The 20,191-nt window shown below is 40.6% G+C and overlaps 1 protein-coding gene across 1 annotated transcript in view; it reads left to right on the top strand.

Annotated features, from left to right (window-relative positions):
* Nucleotides 1-20,191, top strand: part of FREM3 (FRAS1 related extracellular matrix 3) — a 140,794-nt gene that overhangs the window by 82,592 nt on the left and 38,011 nt on the right. Inside the window, exons 7-8 of the mRNA XM_072621145.1 lie at nucleotides 17,575-17,724; nucleotides 18,965-19,174. Coding sequence (XP_072477246.1) covers nucleotides 17,575-17,724; nucleotides 18,965-19,174 — 360 coding nt within the window. The remainder of the gene's footprint in view (nucleotides 1-17,574; nucleotides 17,725-18,964; nucleotides 19,175-20,191) is intronic.

Genomic DNA, 20,191 nt, shown 5'->3' with positions numbered 1-20,191 from the left:
GAGAAGAGACTTGCACATTGATGACATACTTTATGGTTCTCAAGACTGCCTCACAAAAGTATTGAAAAGAACAGCCAAAGCAAAAACTTAAATTTTCCTGAATTTGAAAGATTTCTGAGCTTTTTCCTCAGTGAAGTCTTGCCAAGGTTTCTCTTGACATTCTTTGATTCAATACAGCCCAAAGATAGAGTTGATTCAGGAGCCAAAAGATTCCCAGAAAATTACAGAAGCTGCCATAAGTCATCCTGTGGACACAAAACAAAGCCAAGCAAGTAACTCCAGGGCCCCGGCAGGGATTATTAGCCTGGGAGAGACCTTTCCTCAAAGAATGGGCGTCCTTTCCAACTGTCATAGACTGTAACAGACAAGACATTATTGATTAAATACTGTGCCGAGGGCTCATTAATCATCCAGGCCACAATATATCTGGAAGACCAAGGTAATCCAGGAAGATTAAACAAGGAAGAAGATGGGAAGTGGGAGTTTGACAATGACAAATGAAAGACAATTCTTGAGCCCATCCAAAAATCGCAGACAAGATTAACCATGGGATAACGAAGCCCGATGTCTTATAAATAGTTTATGGCAGTGTGTCACAGTTTAATACTCTCAATACCTGCGTTGGGAATACTTTCCCTCTTTAAGGACAGAAAGGGGTGGGGATTCCAAGGAACTTGACTGCAAGTCCAATACCACAAGTCAAAGACGTAACCCAGGAACCAGAGGATCATAGTACTGCAGAGTTAGAGATGGAAAAGCATCAAGTTCAACCCTCCTATGTTACAAATGAGGGAATTGAGGCCCAGAAAAGTGCCTTGGGCAAGTGTCTCAGCCTCCAAATTCTCATCTACAAAACAGGGATAAAAATCACTGCCACACCTAACTCACAGGGTGGTTGTGGGGATCAAATGAAACAATGCACGTAAAGTGCTTCTTGCTGACCTCAAAATGCCATGTAAATGTCAGTCACGATTATGAGAGAGGTACGGAACGAAGGGCTGAGTGGAGTAGGTCAGGGGCATCAAGTGATACCAGAGAGAATTTCTGGTGGAATTCCACAGCAGCTTCTAGACCTTTCTCTTTTCTCTGTCTCCCTTGTTTTTTCTTATTCTCAACACACACACACACACACACACACACACACACACACACTCACAAACATACACATACACTTACTTCTCTGGGTTTCTCTCTCTTTCCTCTCTCCTCTTTTTCCTCCCCTCCTCTCTCTCTCTCTCTCTCTCTCTCTCTCTCTCTCTCTCTCTCTCTCTCTCTCTCTCTCTCTCTCTCTCTCTCTCTCTCTCTCTCTCTCTCTCTCTCTCTCTCTCTCTCTCTCTCTCTCTCTCTCTCTCTCTCTCTCTCTCTCTCTTTCTCTCTCTCTGTCTCTCTCTCACTTTCTCTCTCTCTTCCCTCATCTCTTTCTCCTTTTTTCCTCTCTCTTCTCTCTTCTCCCTTCCTCTCTCATTTCCCTTTCTCTTTTTCCTCCCCATTCTGTCTCTATCTCTATTTCTCTCTCTCTTTTCTCTCTCCTCTCTTTCTTCCTTCTTTCTCTTTTCCCTTTCTCCCTTCTTCTTCCTCTCCCTCTTTTCTATCCCCCTCTGCCTGTTTCTCTCTCTCTTCATATATATATATATATTTCTTTCCATCTCCTTTTCTCTTGGCTGTCTACCTACCTCCACCTGCCCTTTGTTCCTGTCCTATTCCTTTTTGTATTGGTTTGTATCATAGTTCTACCAGATTATCTTGTCTGATCCCTCTTGTCCTCCGCAGGACCCAAGAAGTCCCTACCCCCTGAGGAGAGGCTCAACTATATTGGGTAGTTTGGAAACATCCTTGAGTAGAAAGGAAAAAAAAAACAAGGTTTGACTAATAGGAATTTACACTTCAATACTTCAGGGATCCAAGATCTCAGCAGGGTGGAACAACCCTGATTTATCCTGAAGAAAAGAAGTCTGAAGGAGACTCATTAATCGGGATCCATGTTCTCCAGTCTTCGTTTTGTGGCTCAATTTCAAAGTATTTATCTCTGTTCCTCATTAGCATGGAGGGAAGCAGTGTGTGGTATACACTCACTCTGGAGTCAGAAAACCTAGAATCGAATCCTGCTTCTGAAACTTAATTCATGTGTGACCTGGGACAAGTCACTTTCTTTCCTGGGCCTCAGTTTTCTCATCTGTAAAATGAAATAAACTAGAGTCTCTCAATCAATCAACACTTATAGTGCTGATGTCCCAGGCAATATGCTCATTGTTGGGACACAAAAATAAAAACCACACAATGCCTACTTTCAAAGAGTATTCATTTTGCTAAAGGTGGAGGTGTGGGTAGGGAAGTACAGAGTGAAGTAACCATGAAATACATGTATATAAAATAAAGTATGAAGTAGTTGGGAAGCTGGTGAACATTATTAACTACGGGATATGGTTGTGTTGTTTCAGTTATGTCCAACTCTTCATGACCCTATTTAGAGTTTTCTTGGCAAAGATACTGCAGTGGTTTGCCATTTCCTTCATTTGACAGATGAGGAAACTGAGGCAAACAGGGTTAAGTGACTTGCCCAGGGTCACACTGCTAGTAAGTGTCTGAGACTGGATTTGAAATCAAGTCTTCCTGACTCCAGAGTCAGTGCTATCAGGCAAGGTGTAATACAAGAGTTGGTATTTGAGTTGAGTTTTGGAAAATGAGGATTCCAAAAGATGGGGGTGAAAAGGGGGGAAACTTCAGGGATGGGGGATGACTGTGAAAAGTTGGTGGGGTGGAAGGTGATCTGTCATGTATGGGGAACATCGAGAAGTATGACTGGAAGGTAGATTGGTGGAGGGAAGGTAGATAGTGTGAAATCTGAAAAGAAAGGCTCAGTAGAAGAAAGCCAGACCTAGTGGAACATGGCTGTCATCTCTGCTACTAGAGGAAGATGAAGCTGGTGGATTGCTTGGATCTGGGGCTTCTGAGCTGCCATAGAACTGAAGTCAATCAAGTGTTCACCAATATGGTTGCCAAAGGAGGTACAAACCAGCTCAGGTCAGAAATAGTGTAGGTTAAAGGTTTTCTGTCCATCACCAGAGTGATCAACCCATGAGTTGCACTGCACTTATAGTGTGGGCATGATAGAGACCCAGTCTAAAAAAATGGGGGGTGGGGAGGGGATTAGTAGGGTCTTTTGGACAACGAGCACCAGTTGTGTGAGGGCTCACCTCACCCAAAACTCTCACCTGAGGTTCCAAGAAGCTGTAGCTTGTGCAGTGGCCACACCCCCACAATATCATCTTGGCAGAAAGGCTAAACCAGATGGAGAGTAACCAAGAGCCTCAAACCCATCAATGAGTTAGTGGGTGCTTACCCCAAGCATGTGAATCCTTTCCCTAATGGAATGGGCAGTAAAGAATAATTTGTTCCAACAGCTATGAAGGTGACTTAGAACTTGGTCAGACATCAAAGATGCCAAGGTCACCAGTGCGTCCCAGGCCATCACCAGTCACCTTGACTTTTGTCCTACCACTGGACTTTGATGACAGGAAAGCAGAGTGAGGTAGATGACTTTATGCAACTGTACCTCAGTTATATTCAGCTCATGCATAGTCAAGACATCACCCTCGATGTCATCGGTCCTCTTCCTAAACAAAGAATGCACAACGCAACAAGAACCCTCAACATTCTTCCTAAATCCTTCTTTTCTGACTGAGCTTTCTCCCAAATCAGAATTGCTTCCCTGGAACACCCAGCCCCTCCAGCCCTCCATGCAAAGCCAGTCATGAAAGTTATTCTATTAGAGGCTCATAGAAGTCCAACAGGACCACAAGAGCAGTTATAGGTTTTCACCGCCCCCATGGGAGCCATAACTAGGCCTGAGAACCTGGAACTTGGTTTCAAGATGCTGAATTTTGAGGATATCAAATTTAGATGGTGCTGACACCAACTGCAATCCTCCAGAAATATCTGAACAACAGAGCTTACTATCTAGTTAGACAATATTTAAAATAGGAAGCATCCAGCAGAGATCAGAGAATTAATCAATAAGCTTTCATGAAAGGCCTATTATGTGCCATGCAATGTGCTAAACCTTGGAGATACAAAAGAAGCAAAAGATGGTCCCTAACCTCAAGGAGTTTACAATCTAAGAGGATTGTCTTCCCCATTTTGCATAGAGAGTAATTGAGGTTTTGTGTTGTTAAATCGCTTGATCGTGGTCACACAAGTAGAGTGCAAATAAAATAAAATATAGAAAAGAGAGGCAGCAGTAGTATAACAGATAGAAAGCTGACCTTGGAGCCAGGAAAAGCTGAGTTCTAATCTTGCCTCTAACAGAAAACTAACCATTGCAGGTCATTTAACCATTTCATGCTCTCATGCTATAGATTACAGAGAAGGTGCTGACTTGTATTGGTAGGGGGGTTTACTCATCCAGCAGTTCTCTATACCATTGAAATCACAAGTTCAACACCTATCCCTATCTCTAAAATGAAATGGATTCTACCAGATGGTAAGCTAAGATGAATTTTTCTCCTTCTCTTGGAAGTGACTTTGACAGTAACAGCCTCATTCCAGTGTTTCAGTATCTTTGTCCTGCTCCATCCCTCCTCCTAACGGAGGACACATTTGCCCTGGCCTTCGTTTAGCATTTAACTCAAGTGTAAAAATTCCTAGTTATAGTTCATCACTCCAACCAGGCTCGTGTTGCACAGGTGTCTGAGGGCAGAGGGCCCCTGATTAGAGTGGCTAGTTTCAAAGATGCTGGAATTACTCTTGAAGTGGGGAAGATATCATTCCTCCTCTACCCTCACTCGTACCCCTCTTACCCCACTTTTAGTCTCTTCTTAAATTCTTATAACCTCAAACTATCTTGCTGAGGATTCTTCCTGGCAGTTCCCTAACACCACCCTCCAAAGGAGACAGAATGAACCATGAACTTGAAATATTTGAGGGAGCCAAGCTCTGCTACCATTGTTGTTAGTTCTTGTTTGTTTGTTTTCCAAAGGATAGTTAAGTAGTCAAAACACCAGTGAAACAAAGAACATGGGGGTCCAAATCCTAATTATTCTTTGTTTAGACCCGCACAGAATCAAGTCAAAATTGTGGTTCATGGTTGGGGTTCTGTGTTCTTCCTTCATTTTCAAAGAAGATCATGATATTAGAGAAATGATGACGTGACTTGCACTTGACTTTGTTTTGAGTGAGGGAGGGCTGTGCAAGGTCACCAACCTCACTTTCTCCTCCTGAGCCATCTGGATCCAGTGACCAGATATTCATCAGGATGCAATGCAAGACCTTGGCCGCTTTAGGTCAAGGCCTGTGCAGGTACTCACTTAGGGGGAGGTAATGCCCATTGAGAGAATAAGCCTCTTTTAAGAAGTAGCCAGGGAATGGCCCTTTTAATGAACAAAAGAAAAAATAGCTAAATCAACAGAAACTGTTACTAGTGATAATCACTCTAAGTCAGTCATTAAGTGGAGCTTGGGCAGAGAACTATTGTTGTCCAGCCCATGGGCTTCAGAGTGTACTGGGTTTAAGGTTTTGGAAACAAGAAGGAAGGGAGGAAGGGAGGAAGAAAGGAAGGGAGGAAGAAAGGAAGGGAGGAAGAAAGGAAGGGAGGGAGGAGGGGAGGAGGGGAGGAGAGAAGAAAATCTAGCCAGGAAGTCCCAAAAGCCCCAAAGGAAGGGGAGAGAGAGACAGAAGGGAGAGAATGACCTGGGTCCCCACTCAGGCAGCTCAGTCTACTTCCAGGCTGTGTTCATCTTTCGTTTTCCAATCATGACATCAGAGAAATGATGACATGACTTACATTTGACTTTGGTTTGAGTGAGGAAGGGCTGCGCAGGTCACCAACCTCACTTTCTCCTCCTGAGTCATCTGGGTCCAGTGACCAGATATTCATCAGGATGACTGGAGATGGCACCAGTTAATGATAATATTGCAAATATAGCTCCAGATGATTCCAAAGTCAAATTGGTGACTGAATATGTTAGTCTAGAGCAGATGTGCTTAAACTATTTTTGTGTCATAGACCACTGCCACAGTCCTCAAATAATTTTAAAATATTATATTTAATATGATTTATTATAAGAAATATTACAATAATATATTATAGTAAATGTTATTATAATAATATTTAATGTAATATTTTAAAAATATTATAATCTAAAGAATTACATTTTGTTATTTGGTCCTCCCGGTGTACTTAATACACTGATTGTATCCCTTCAACACCGCCAACCACATATCCCTAATTTGATCCTGTTACTAAAAGTGACAGATCACAATATCAAGTTTCTAGACATTCTCATCATCAGTGAAAGAAATTATTATTAATAACCAATGATTTGGGGAGATCCAGAGTTCCCTCTTTTTTTTTGAAGTCCTCATTTCAATCTTTGAAGTTCAGTCTCTGAAGGTTGAACTTTCTCCTTAATCTTGTTCAGACTCCACTAGACCTTCTAACTTTTAACCAAAGGGAATCTACTTAATGATAGAATGGAAAGGATATTCATCAACCATACAGCACTGATTCTCTTGGCCATGGCTCCTTTGCCTCACATGCCTCACCTGGTCAGAAGCATGAGTCAAGCCTGAGGAACTTCTGACTCACCATGAGCTGACTTATATACTTAGATGACCAGGAGGCTATGTCAACAGTTCAAGTCTTAGTCCCCTAGACCAATTAAGTCTCAAGGACAGTTTCATTTTCTTTTAGAGAAAAGTCAGCCCTATGTGTCAGAATCCTTAATAGATGGTTCTCCAGCCACGTACTTCTTACTACCTTGGATACTGTCTGGTTTTCTCATCCACAAAATGAGAGACTTAGATGTAACTATTTCTAAAATCCATTCACATTTTATGTACTTTATGTGCAAAATAATAGGCGAGAAACAGGAATAAGGACTGGACTTGGGATTTCACTGGTATAGGGAACACCCACTTCTTCTATTAATGCAGTTATCTTCTCTGCAAGTTAGAGTCTGAGAGAGCTGCCAAGACCCCTGAGAGGTTAAGTGGCTTGTCAGCGTGTGCAAAGGCTGGACTTGAATTATATTATAGCTGGAACAATCTAGATGGGACAATAAGACTAATAGGCAGAATTCTGCTATATTAGAATGCATTATCAAGGAAGATTTTAAGAACAGTGTACAAACATAGATAGATATGTATGTGTGTATACGTATATATGTCAGTGTGTGTATACACATATACAGTGTATACAATATATACAATGTATATGTTTCTAGGGTGATTTAATTACATTCTAGTCAAACCTTTTCACTTCTATAATTGGGGAAACTAACGTCCAGAAAGCTTAAATAATTTCACCAACGTCGCAAAGTTGGTGAATATTCCAGCCCCTGTGTTCTGGGGTTTATTTACTATCACCTAGGGCTTGAGTTCTTCTTTTAAAGTAGCTCTAGACTCTGACGTATGAAAACTGTCTGTTTCTGATAACTGCATAAGCTTCTCATTCTCAAGATTCCAAGGAAGCTGCCATCCACCTCTGTGTTACCTCACCATGAGGTGAAAGGACTAGAAGTCTTGCTAACTACATTTTTACTTAATTTAAGTTTATTAAAAACTTAAAGGTGAATATCAACTAAAACTGCTTTTCATATTTACATTCAAATTCGTTCATTTCAATACAAATGATGTAACAATTTTCTATTTAGTCCATCTAAGTACCTACAAGAGTGGGTTTTTAAAATTAACTTTATGGGTACCTTTTGTTTTTATATCACAGTAACTTCTGAAAACATCCTTCCCTTCCTTCCACCATTCCTCATCTCTTAGAGCAAAAGAAAAAAGTTCGTTGAAAAATACCCGATTCACAGTGTTTGTAGCATTCTGCCCTAGCAATCCACCACATTTCTATTGACATGAGAAAGGAGTATTTCATCATCTGTTCTCCAGGACCATTACTGTTATTTCAGGAACTCAGAGTTCAGCTTCCTTTCAGGGAGATTTTCATTTACATTATTTTAGTCGTGCATACTGTCCTTCTATTCTTATTTTATTCTGCATCAGTTCATACAAATTTTCCCATGCTTCTTTGAATTTTTCTTATGCATCATTTTTTAGGGTTCATAATACTCTATTCTGTTCATATGCTGCAGTTTGTTCAGCCTTTCTTTTTTCTATTATTGAGGTTTTTGCCTCTCCTATGGATAGAGTTAGTATGTACTTCATCCTGGTCCTTTTTTCCCCCACTTTTCATCATTTCATAAAGGTTTTTTCAGATTTCTTTCCATTCATCCCATTTGTCTATCTTACTTGTGCATTTGCTGTTGTTCAGTCATTTCAGTCAAGCCCCCCATTTGGGGTTTTCTTGGCAGAGATACTAGAGTGGTTTGTCATTTCCTTCTCCAGCTCATTTTGCAGATGAGGAAACTGAGACAAACAGGGGTAAATGATTCATGCAGGCCCACGCTGCTAGTAAGTGTCTGAGGCTGGATTTGAACTTAGGAAGATGAGTCTTCCTGATGCCAAGTCCAGCACTCACTCTATCCATTGCACCACCTAGCACTCATAGTATTCCATTATAGAACCATGCCGTACCTCATTTTGACTATTTGACATTTAAGTTGATTCTAGCTTTTTGTAGTTACATATTAGGCTTCTATGAAAATCTTTGAATTTTTTTCTTTTTATTATACTATCAGAGTATCATTTCCAAAAATATAATTACTGGGCCAAAGGTCATAACTGTTTGTGTGACTTTTACTGCATACTGTGCAACTATTGTCAAAAACCATTCTAGAACTGCAATTCCGTGACTAATGATTGAGTGTAACTGTTTCTCTACCATCCCATCAACACTGAATTTTGAGTACACAGTGAGTGCTGTGTAACGGTTAGCTCTTATTATTTTAATTACTTTTAAAGTACTGAAAGTCTTTGCAAGAATTCTTAAGGCAAAACTCCTATTCCACAAAGCAGGAACACTATTTGAGCAAGAAAATCTCTTCTAGAATTTACATTTATGCATAAAAGCGAAAAGGCAGAGAGCTAAAGAAAGTGCCAAGCCTTTGATATAGGCTCTTTCTAGTCATTCGAACAATGAAGGTTTTGTAAAACGGATCCTCAGTCCCCTTTAAAGGATTGTGGGTTCCATATCATTGCCATATTCTTTGTGGGAGCATGATTTCTGAATGTATGGGATAGAACAAAGGATCCGGTTGTTCATGAGGGAACTCTGAAGATACAGATGTAAGTATCTTGTTGCTTCACAAAAGTTAAAATCTCAAAGAAAGGGGATTGCTTTCCGTGCCATGACAGAATCCCAAATAACAAGTAATAAAATACATAAAAATAAAATAAATTGTTATTTTTTTATAAACAAATAGAAAATAATCCCACAAAGTGAAAGGGCACAAGGAATCCATCCAAGTAAACATTCTCAAATAGGAAAAGTCTATCCAACAAAAATTTAATAGCATTGAAGTTAGTGATGTGTTGATAGAATATCAAGTCCTTCAGTAAGAATTATCAGATACTGGGGAAGTGGAGGAAAGGGAACAGAAGCTCTGTGTTTGAAGCTTTGTAGCTAAGTGGGCCATAGTTAAACCGATAGTTCCTTTATTGGCAATACATGAAAGCAAAGGAAGAAAGAGAGGAGAATAGCCTCAAATGACTTCCTTTGTGTTCCCTGTTCTCTTTATGAATCTGGTTCATTTCCAGATAGATTACTTCCGTTGCATTTCTCCCCCGCTCTGGCCCTTTTTGGCACCATGTTTAGGTTCCAAATAATAAAGTTACCTCAGTAAATTGTGATGGCTACTGAGGCAACCATCAGGGAGCAAATTTCAATGATGACATTCACAACATCCCATTAATGGAGGGGAAGGATATAAGAGATGAGCTTTTAGAGCTTGACAGAAAATGGTTTGCTTTGGCCCAGAGACCAAGTATAAATCAGGAAGTTATAATCTTATCCTTAGGCCTCTATCCAAAGAAGTATGATGATCTGAGCTTTGGGGAAATGAATTGGAATTAACCTGTTGAAGGTATCACAGAGAGTCTAGTGCCTGGGGTGTTGGAAAGTTAAGTGATTTGTCCATGTTCATATAGTTAGTGTGTCTCAAAGACAGGACTTAATCTCAGGTCTGATCTTCACGATCATGAGTTTTGACAATGAGAGTTCCCAATACAGATGAAATCATAATATCTGAACCCAAAAAGGAGAATCAGAATAAGGATAGGAGGTGGGAGAAGAGACAAAGTTTCATGTGAACTAGGGAGAAGAGGAAAAAGGAAAGAATATTCAAAAGAGTTCAACTATAGAAATTAGGAAAGCAAAAGAAAAGAAATGTATAAGTTGAAGTCTCTTGGGGGGCAGCTAGGTGGATGGAGTGCTGGGACTTGAATCAGGAAGACTCACTTTTCTGAGTTCAAATCCGGTCTCAGACACTTACTAGCTGTGTGACCCTCAGTAAGTCACTTAATCCTGTAGGTCTCAGTTTCCTCATGTGAAAAATGAGATAGAAAAGGAAATAGCAAACCATTCCAGTATCTCTGCCAAGAAAACCCCAAATAGGGTCACAATAGGTTAGACATGACTGAAACCAGTAAATAACAAAAAAACCAAAGGATCTCTTCTGGTATCTGTGTATACACTGGAGATCTTTAAGAAAAAGACAGGGGCGGAGCCAAGATGGCGGAGTAGAAAGACGCACATACACATAGCTCCGAACCCACAACCCATAGAACATCTACAAAAAAGTAACTCACGGCGAATTCTGCACCCAGAGGCCACAGAACATTGGAGCGAGGGAGATTTCCATTCCAAAGAGACCTGCAAACCTCTCGCGGGGGGTCCTTCGCGCTGCGGACTGGGCGCTGGGACTGGGAGCTGAGTACAGCCCTGCCGTGGCCACGGCACCGAGAGGAAAAGATCCGAGCAGGCTTCAGGGATGGGATCTCCAGCGGCCGCACGGGTCCCTCCACCCACAGGTGACAGGGGTCGGTGAGAGGGTCTCTTTGGAGGGTGGAGAGGGGAGTGGGGTGCCCCCATAACTCAGGCCCCCTCGGGAGGCACCAGCAGAGGCGGGAGCAGACCAGGGCTCCCCAAGCAGGCAGGAGCCTGGATCCATTGTTGAAGGTCTGTGCATAAACCCCCTGAGGGAACTGAGCCCATGAGGCGGCCCTGCCCCGCCCTGAGCACCTGAACTTAATCTCACACTGAATAGCAGCCCTGCCCCCGCCAAAAGCCCTGAGGCTGGCAAGCAGCATTTGAATCTCAAACCCCAAGCGCTGGCTGGGAGGATCCAGAGGCGAAGTGGGTGTGAAGAGAATATTCAGAAGTCAAATCACTGGCTGGGAAAATGCCCAGAAAAGGGAAAAGAAATAAGACTATAGAAGGTTACTTTCTTGGGGAACAGGTATTTCCTCCCTTCCTTTCTGATGAGGAAGAACAATGCTTACCATCAGTCAAAGACACAGAAGTCAAGGCCTCTATATCCCAGCCCACTCAATGGGCTCAGGCCATAGAAGGGCTCATAGAAAATCAAGTTAGAGAGGTGGAAGAAAACCTGGGAAGAGAAATGAGAGACATGCAGCCAAAACATGAACAGCAGATCAGCTCCCTGCTAAAGGAGACCCAAAAAAATGCTGAAGAAAATAACACCTTGAAAAATAGGCTAACTCAATTGGCAAAAGAGGTTCAAGAAGCCAATGAGGAGAAGAATGCTTTCAAAAGCAGAATTAGACAAATGGAAAAGGAGGTTCAAAAGCTCACTGAAGAAAATAATTCTTTCAAAATTAGAATGGAACAGATGGAGGCTAATGACTTTATGAGAAACCAAGAAATCACAAAACAAAACCAAAAGAATGAAAACATGGAAGATAATGTGAAATATCTCATTGGAAAAACAACTGACCTGGAGAATAGATCCAGGAGAGACATTTTAAAAATTATGGGACTACCTGAAAGCCATGATCAAAAAAAGAGCCTAGACATCATCTTTCATGAAATTATCAAGGAAAACTGCCCTGATATTCTAGAACCAGAGGGCAAAATAAGTATTCAGGGAATCCACAGATCACTGCCTGAAAGAGATCCAAAAAGAGAAACTCCTAGGAACATTGTGGCCAAATTCCAGAGTTCCCAGATCAAGGAGAAAATATTGCAAGCAGCTAGAAAGAAACAATTCAAGTATTGTGGAAATACAATCAGGATAACACAAGATGTAGCAGCTTCCACATTAACGGATCGAAGGGCGTGGAATAGGATATTCCAGAAGTCAAAGGAACTAGGACTAAAACCAAGAATCACCTACCCAGCAAAACTGAATATAATACTTCAGGGGAAAAATTGGTCTTTCAATGAAATAGAGGACTTTCAAGCATTCTTGATGAAAAGACCAGAGCTGAAAAGAAAATTTGACTTTCAAACACAAGAATGAAGAGAAGCATGAAAAAGTAAATAGCAAAGAGAAGTCATAAGGGACTTTACAAAAGTTGAACTGTTTACATTCCTACATGGAAAGACAATATTTGTAACTCTTGAAACTATTCAGCATCTGGGTACAGGATAGGATAACACACACACACATGCACACGCACACGCACACACACATAGAGACAGAGTACACAGAGTGAACTGAAGAGGAGGGGATCATATCTTAAAATAAAAAAATTAAAAAAAAAGAAAGAAAAAGACAGACTTCTGTCCTCCTCATGGGGTTTTACGCAGTCCTATAGAGTTTAGTACAAGCTAGATCAGGAGTGTCAAGCTCAAAGAGAAATGGGCTCACCAAATTATGTACATGGATCCTTGTAATGACTTAGAAAACCACATATTAACATTATCTATGTTTTATTGTATTTCCATTTTTATTTCATTAAGTATTTCCCAGGTATATTTTCATCTAGTTCAGGCAGCATTCAGGAGTAGGTTGGGCCCTGTGCATGTTGGGCCTTTCTTGATGAGCTCATTCTTGGTTTTCTTGGGGCCCTGATGACTTCAAGGCTATGAATGTGATAGAATAGAAAATGTACAGATAGTCCAATTCTGATGTTAAAGCATAAGACTTATTATCATCATGGTGTAGTGAAAGGGACATATACCCTGAAATCAAAGGACATTAAGTCAAAATGTCAACTCTGCTGGTACTACTTGGAGGACTTCAGGCAAGTGACTTTCCTTAGTTTTTTCATTAATACATTGATAAAGAAGAGGTCGAAGTAGGTGTTTCTTATTATTAGTAATGGGGATGAGGAAAGCGGGGAGCATGGGGGAAGGATTGGCCAGTGAAGAGTTCAGAGATGAGAGCATTTGCTTGTCAAAATCCTATGTATGAGGAGTACCATATTATAGTGGATAGTCAGAAAGGCCTGAGTTCAAGTTCTGACTTGGAAATAAACAAGCTGTGTGACTCTGGGTAAGAGGCTCTCAGGCCTCCAGGCAAATATCAAAGACCACAAACTGCAAAGCAGGTGCCAATCTGCATCAGTGGAGGGAAGTTCTCACCGGGGCTATACACCAAAGAAATCACAATTTGGGCCCAAAAGAAAACTCTCCATATGGGAGGATTTGTCCATGCGTGAGAAGTTAGCAATATCTCCGCAGAACAAATGATCGTAAAGATGGAGCTGAAAGGGATCTTAGAGGTCATCCAGTCTGACTAGATTGATTTTATTTATTTGTTCATTCATTCATTCATTTATTTATTTATTTTTTATTTACTTGTTTTATATCTTATTTTATACAGCTTTTATTATTGTTCAGTCATGTCCAACTCTGTGAGTCCATTTGGAGTCTTTTCAGCAGTTTTCTCATAGTAAACTGGTTTGCCATTTCCTTCTCCAGCTCATTTTACAGATGAGGAAACTGAGGCAAGCAGGGTTAAGTGACTTGCCCAGAGTCACATAGCTAGTAAGTGTCCAAGGCCTGATTTGAACTTAGGTCTTCCTGACTCCAGACCCAGCACCCTATCCACTGCACCATCTAACTACCCCTTGAGAAATGATTTTCCCAAGATCACACAAGTAATCATTGAAAGAGGTGGGATTTGAACACAGGCCCCCAGACAACAATTCCAGTGCTCTTTCCATTATACCAAAATGTAAGCATATCTTTGTGTCTTAGAGTATCTGAAGCCAAAACAACGACGTTAGTCTTCTGTTCCTCACACTTAACTCTACCATGTGGCCTGGCTATATTTCTCTACTTTGTACCTTAAAAATGAATTAAGATTCATTATTAATTCAATAATTAATTTAATTAATTAAAAATTACACTTGGAAATATAACTAAGATCTATCTTGTTCTGATTTTCACAAATCATTTTGTGGCCTGTGGACTAAAGACTTTTATCAACATTAGAGGACTGAGACCAAAGGCATTCACTAGCTTTGACGTTTGTGGTATTAGTCTCTTTCACTTCTTGTGAGGACACTGTAATCTACCTTCTTGGACTTGATTGTTCAATAACTAATTGACCTTTCTATAGTGCATTAAAGTTTACAAAGTGATTTACATTCATTTCCACAGCAGTACTGTGAAACTGGCATCCTTATCCCCATTTCACAGATGTGGAAGCTGAGGCTCAAGGGGTGGGGAGAGAGGACTGGCCAAAGAGAAGCTCAGAACTGAGAACATTTACTTGCCAAGTTCCTAGGATTTCTATATAAAGAGCACCCTGATATACTGGATAGTCAGAAAGACCTGTGTTCAAGTCCTAACTCTGATACATATACTAGCTATGACTTGCCCTGAGTCAAACACCTAGTACCTGGGGCAGCTAGATGGTATAGTGGATAGAGAGCTGGACCTGTGCCACTTAACCCAGTTTGCCTTAGTTTCATTATCTTTAAAATGAGCTGGAGAAGGCAATGGTAAACCACTCTATTCTCTTTGTCAAGAAGACCCCATCTTTAAGTGACTTGTCAAGACCACACAAGTACGGGAACGCTAACCCAAGATGAACTCAGGTCATCTGATTCTAATTCTAATTCTCTTACCACTATGTCACAATTCAAAAGTAACCACTGATTAGGTGAATGGAAGGACAGAGCATGGAGATAGAAAAGAACATGGGACATGGGACCAAGGCTACGTATAGTAAATGTCTGAGGCAGGAAATGAAGCCAGATCTTCCTGAGTCCAAGCCCACTGCTCTATCCACTATGCAACACTGCCTCTCATTTGGGCCAATGGACCAAACGATCATCCAAGAATTTGCTGGCAAGAACAATGAAACAGAGCTAACACCAGGCAATTATAATAACCAAAAGTCACTCCTTCAAGAGTTAATAGGAAAGGATACAGAACATAAGTTCCTTGAGGGCAGGGACTCTTTCTTTTTGCTTATATTTGTGTTACCAGCATTTAGCACAGGGCCTAGCCCATAATAAGTGCTTAATAAATTCATGTTGACTTAACATAAAGGAATGAAATTAACACTACAGATTTTATGGCTCTGTAGAAGAGCTGAAAAAAATGCAATTACCTCCCTTCTTTGGAGAGGTGGGGAGCTATGGGAATGAACTATCGCATATTCTATGAGACAGGGTTGATATGTTGCTTGGTTATGCCAAATGTTTTTTTTCCCTTCTTCTAAAAATATTTGTTAAAAGGGAAAGGGGTAAGAGTATATTCAAATACGAAAATAACATAAAAACATAGCAAATCAATAAAAATAAAAAATTCCCCTTAAAATAGAAAAGCACAGAATAGAAAACTAGAAAGCACAGAATAGCAAGGCCTTCTTCCGCACACCAGGTCTTGCGCTCCCCACCGCCCTCTCACCCATAGTTTGACTTTCATGACAGCTAGCACAGACATCAAGTTCACCTTCCACCAGAAGACCGATGATGTGATGTGACAGGTGACTCCTGAGAGAGATGATGGATTGAACACACAGAATAATGAGACACACATTTTTGAGGACATGGCCAACTTAGGAATTTGTTTTGATTGGTCAAGTATATTCGTTACAAGGGGTTTCTTTTTGTTTTCCAGTGCGGGGGTTGGGGAAAAGAGAAAGTATGGATGAGATCTGGGGAGGAAGGGCCAACTTCTCCCAAGTTAATCACCTTAGTTCTGTGGACATAACAGTGACCAAGGTGTCACCCATGAATGAGAGCTTTTGAACAAATTCCCAGACTCAATTCTGGCTTTATTATTTTTTAACACAAATCAGCCCAGAGCAGGAGTGGATTCAAAGAGCTGCACTTGAGGAGCTAGAGGGCCATGTGTGGCCTCAAGGCTGTAGGTTCCCCACCCCTGGCCCAGAGGGTCTGTCTCCGGAATTTTTATGCACTCTCCATCAGGGGTTCTTAACCTGGGAAACAAGGATTTTAGGAACTTTATGAATCTGGATGGGAAAAAGTTGTGTCTCTATTTTCCCTAAGCTTTCATTTTCTTTGTAATCCTTCATATCTTATTTTATCCATTTAAAAACATTTTTTTCCTGAGTAGGGATTCATGCAATTTATCAGACAGCAAAGGCACCCATGACACAGAAAAAATTAAAAAGCTCTTCTATAGATCGTGGCTCCATTTATCTTCATTATGAGATAGTTTCTTTCTGTTTTCATGACATGGTAGTTGATCCTACATACATGATTGGCTGTCATGTGCAGAAGGAATGACATTTATTTTACTTCACCCTAGGAGACAGAACCAGAAACAATGGATGGGATTTGCAAAAGCACAAACTGAGGCTTGATACTGGGGGAGAAAATATTTCCTAACAATTGAAGCTTTCCAAAAATTCCCTGAGCTGCCAGGAGGGTGATGGTTGCCTGTTGCCTTGGAGGTCTTTGAACAAAGGGTGGGTGCTATGCTATAGCAGAGACTGTATATATAGTATAATATTGCATATAGAGTACGGTATAGATACGTTACAGTAGAGATTGCTGTTATATGTGAGCTTGATGACTGTTAAGGTCCCTTCTCAGTCTCAAACACAATGATGAGCAGGTCCTTACTAAACACATTTTAAAAATTCGGTCATTCATGGGGCCGTAAGCTCCATCCGAGGAGAGACTTTGTCTCATCCAGACTTGTATCTTACCTATGAGCAGCACAAAGCTCTACTTAATAATATTTGTTTAATCAGATTGAATAATCCAATTCTGCTTTTTCCTTCTTAAAAAAATAGTGCATGATGGAAAACCCCTTTACTTCAACGACCTACATTAAAACCCCATATAATAATTTTCCCAGTAATAAGGAGAGATTTTCCTCTTAGATATCTCTATACACTCTCTTTCCTATCATTCTACAAAGAATTGCTAGGTTTGGAGATTTAAAGCCATTTTAGCAATTTCCCATAGGGATCTTTCCAGTACAGAAAGAACTATTTTTTTTTTCCTTAAAAGGGCAAGCTCATTAAAATAAAAAAAATGACATGTTATCTTGGTTTCATCACTTCATGTCTTATGGAAATACAATAATAGCAAGTGATATTTTATCCATTTTTTTAAAATTCTACCTAATAGTCACAGTATGTAAAACAGAACCTGGGACAGCTACTGCCAGCATGTAGTTGGGATCTATGCTCAGAATCACCACCTGTGGCATCTAGTTCAGAGGCCACAGTAAATTTGCAAGATTGAAACATGCCCATTTTCTCTCCCCTGTCTCTCCAGAACCTGCTCTGTATTTTGGGAACACTGAATATCATGTTGATGAAAGTGCTGGTTTTGTGGAAGTTTGTGTATGGAGAAAGGGGACTGACCTTTCCAAACGAGCCACAGTCACCATTCAGTCAAGAAAGACGGAGCCATTGTCCGCAGAAGGTGAGAGAAAACATTCAAAGGGGAAGGGAGTCTAGTGGAAAAAGAAAAGAAAGTGGAAAAGGTAATAACAAAATATTCAGCCTTTTGCATGGGCTCAATAACTTGGCCAGAGATAGCATGCTGAAGTAAAGTGGAAAGAATTAAGAACTTGGAATCAAAGTGATCCAAATTCAAAGCCAGTCTCTGACTCTTACTAGCTCTAAAGGTTGTCTCATAGCAAGAGCTTACATGGATAAAGTTAAAGTCACTGATTCAAAGTCAAGAAGACCCAGGTTCAAATCCCACCTCAGACACTTTCTAGCCGTATGACCACAGACGGGCCACATAATATCTCTGTGCCTCAGTTTCCTCCTCTGTGAAATTAGAGGGCTGAACTCAATGACCTCTAAGATCCCTTCTTGCTGTAAAATTTTGTGAATTAAGGGAAGTAGTAGAGATTAACAGTTCTCAACTATTCACTGAGACTCACAGGGTCAAATGACTTGCTCATAGTCACCCAGCTAGTAAGTGTAGAGACAAGATCTGAACCCATGCCTCAAGACTCTAAGTCCAACATTCTGTCCAATGGATCACACAGCCTTAGGGGAACCAACAGCTACAGGTTTGAGTTTAGAAATGTTTTGATGAATGCTGTTTTCGGTAGCTCATTTTCCTTATCACTGTTTTGTTAGTATTTGTTTTTCCTTGATGTAATGACTTGATACCTATTTTAATTACTAATACAAAAGCTACCTAGATCAGATGGGACAAATTACAAAATGACTAATAACAGCTTAGCTGAGGGATGGTCTAGATTCCAGAGGCAAAATCAAAATGAGTTGAATTTTGAAATATTAAGCCAGAAGCCTGATAAAGGTGAGTGATGGAAATTCTATCAAATAAAATGCATACTAGATCATTGAAGGGTTACCAAATATCAAAAGGAAAAGCTTTTAATTTCACATGAAAGTTGCCCACAGAGCCTCTGCTCCCATCAATAAGAGTTCGTAGTGATGCTTGTAACATGATAGGACTTAACCACACTGATGAGGAGGATATCTTGGTACAGTCCTTGAAAATCTCATAGAGCCTGGTGAGTCACCTTTCCCAGGAGGTGACTCCTGGGGAATGAAATATTATTCCAAGGGATTTGGATGCAGAAAAGAATGGTAGGCATTGGGAGACTATTTGCCTTTCTCAGAAAGAACATTAATTTCAATAAACACTGCAACCTCACTCATGATTCTCGTTTTGTTGGTAGCTGGCATGGATTATATTGGTGTGAGCCAAAACCTTGACTTTGCTCCTGGAGTGAACATGAAGACTTTCCATGTGACTATCCTGGATGACCTGGGGCAACCTGTCTTAGAGGGTCCAGAGAAGTTTGAGTTGGTTCTCCGCATGCCCATGGACTCAGTGCTTGGGGAACCTAGAAAAACTACCATTATCATCAATGACACCATCACAGACTGTAAGCAGAAAACATTATCATTGGGTTTTATTTTGTTTTTTTAGCAATTCATCCAAAAGTAACAGAGATAGCACTTGGGTTAGAACAAAATATTTCTGGCTAATGGATGGGCCTACTATTTTTTTTTATGCACTGATGTGACAATGTGCTAATGTGGGTGTGTATATGTATGAGCAAGTAGGTGTGTCAGTAGGTATATTCCACAGAAGTTGTGCCCCCACACATGGAAGTAGCCCTGTATTCTGAAGAGTTATCTTGGCACATCATGAGCTCTGGCAGGTCCTACCATGCTAACTTTGGGCATGGGCCCAGTGATATAACACATATTCCATCTGAGAACCATATTTCCAAAATCTGGAGGTCATCAGGAGATCAGCCCCTGGTAGCAAAATTTTGGCCACAATTCTCAAAACCTTGGGGTTGTAGGAGCAGAATTTTAGAGCCAAAAGGGACCTTAGAGGCCATCGAGTCCAGTCCTCTCATTTTACAGAGGAGGAAACCAAGGCACAGAGACATTAAGTGACCCATCTGTGGTCACACAGCTAGATAGCGTCTCAGATCATATTTGAACCCAGGTCTCCCTGACTTTAAGTCAGTTACTTTAACTTTCTGTTGAATTCCTTTTGTCTCACAAGGGTTCTAATCTGCCTCATTGGAGAAAGCACTCTCACTGATGAAACTGCATATCTTTGAAGGCATCTAGTGCTACCCTGGTGGTCAGAAAGCTTGTCCTCTGATGTTGACTAAACGTGAACCTGAGCAAATCAGTTCACCTCTATGGGACTCAGATAATTCCCTAAGCGCTTTAAATCATAGACTAGGTACAGTCTGGGATCTTCCATGGTAATGGAAATTCCCTTTCCCAAAGTCACCCATGCTGATAATATCACATACCCTTCACAAATTCATTTATATAGAGAGACTATATTGGCGGACATTTCCACCCTCAAAGAAATCACAGTTTACAAAGTTATGCTAAATGCTTAGGAAACTGGAAAACATAAGTACATAATTTCA

This window comes from Notamacropus eugenii, chromosome 6 (assembly GCF_028372415.1).
Source record: "Notamacropus eugenii isolate mMacEug1 chromosome 6, mMacEug1.pri_v2, whole genome shotgun sequence".
In the NCBI taxonomy this organism is placed as follows: Eukaryota; Metazoa; Chordata; class Mammalia; order Diprotodontia; family Macropodidae; genus Notamacropus; species Notamacropus eugenii.
This window is presented reverse-complemented; position numbering and strand designations above follow the sequence as displayed.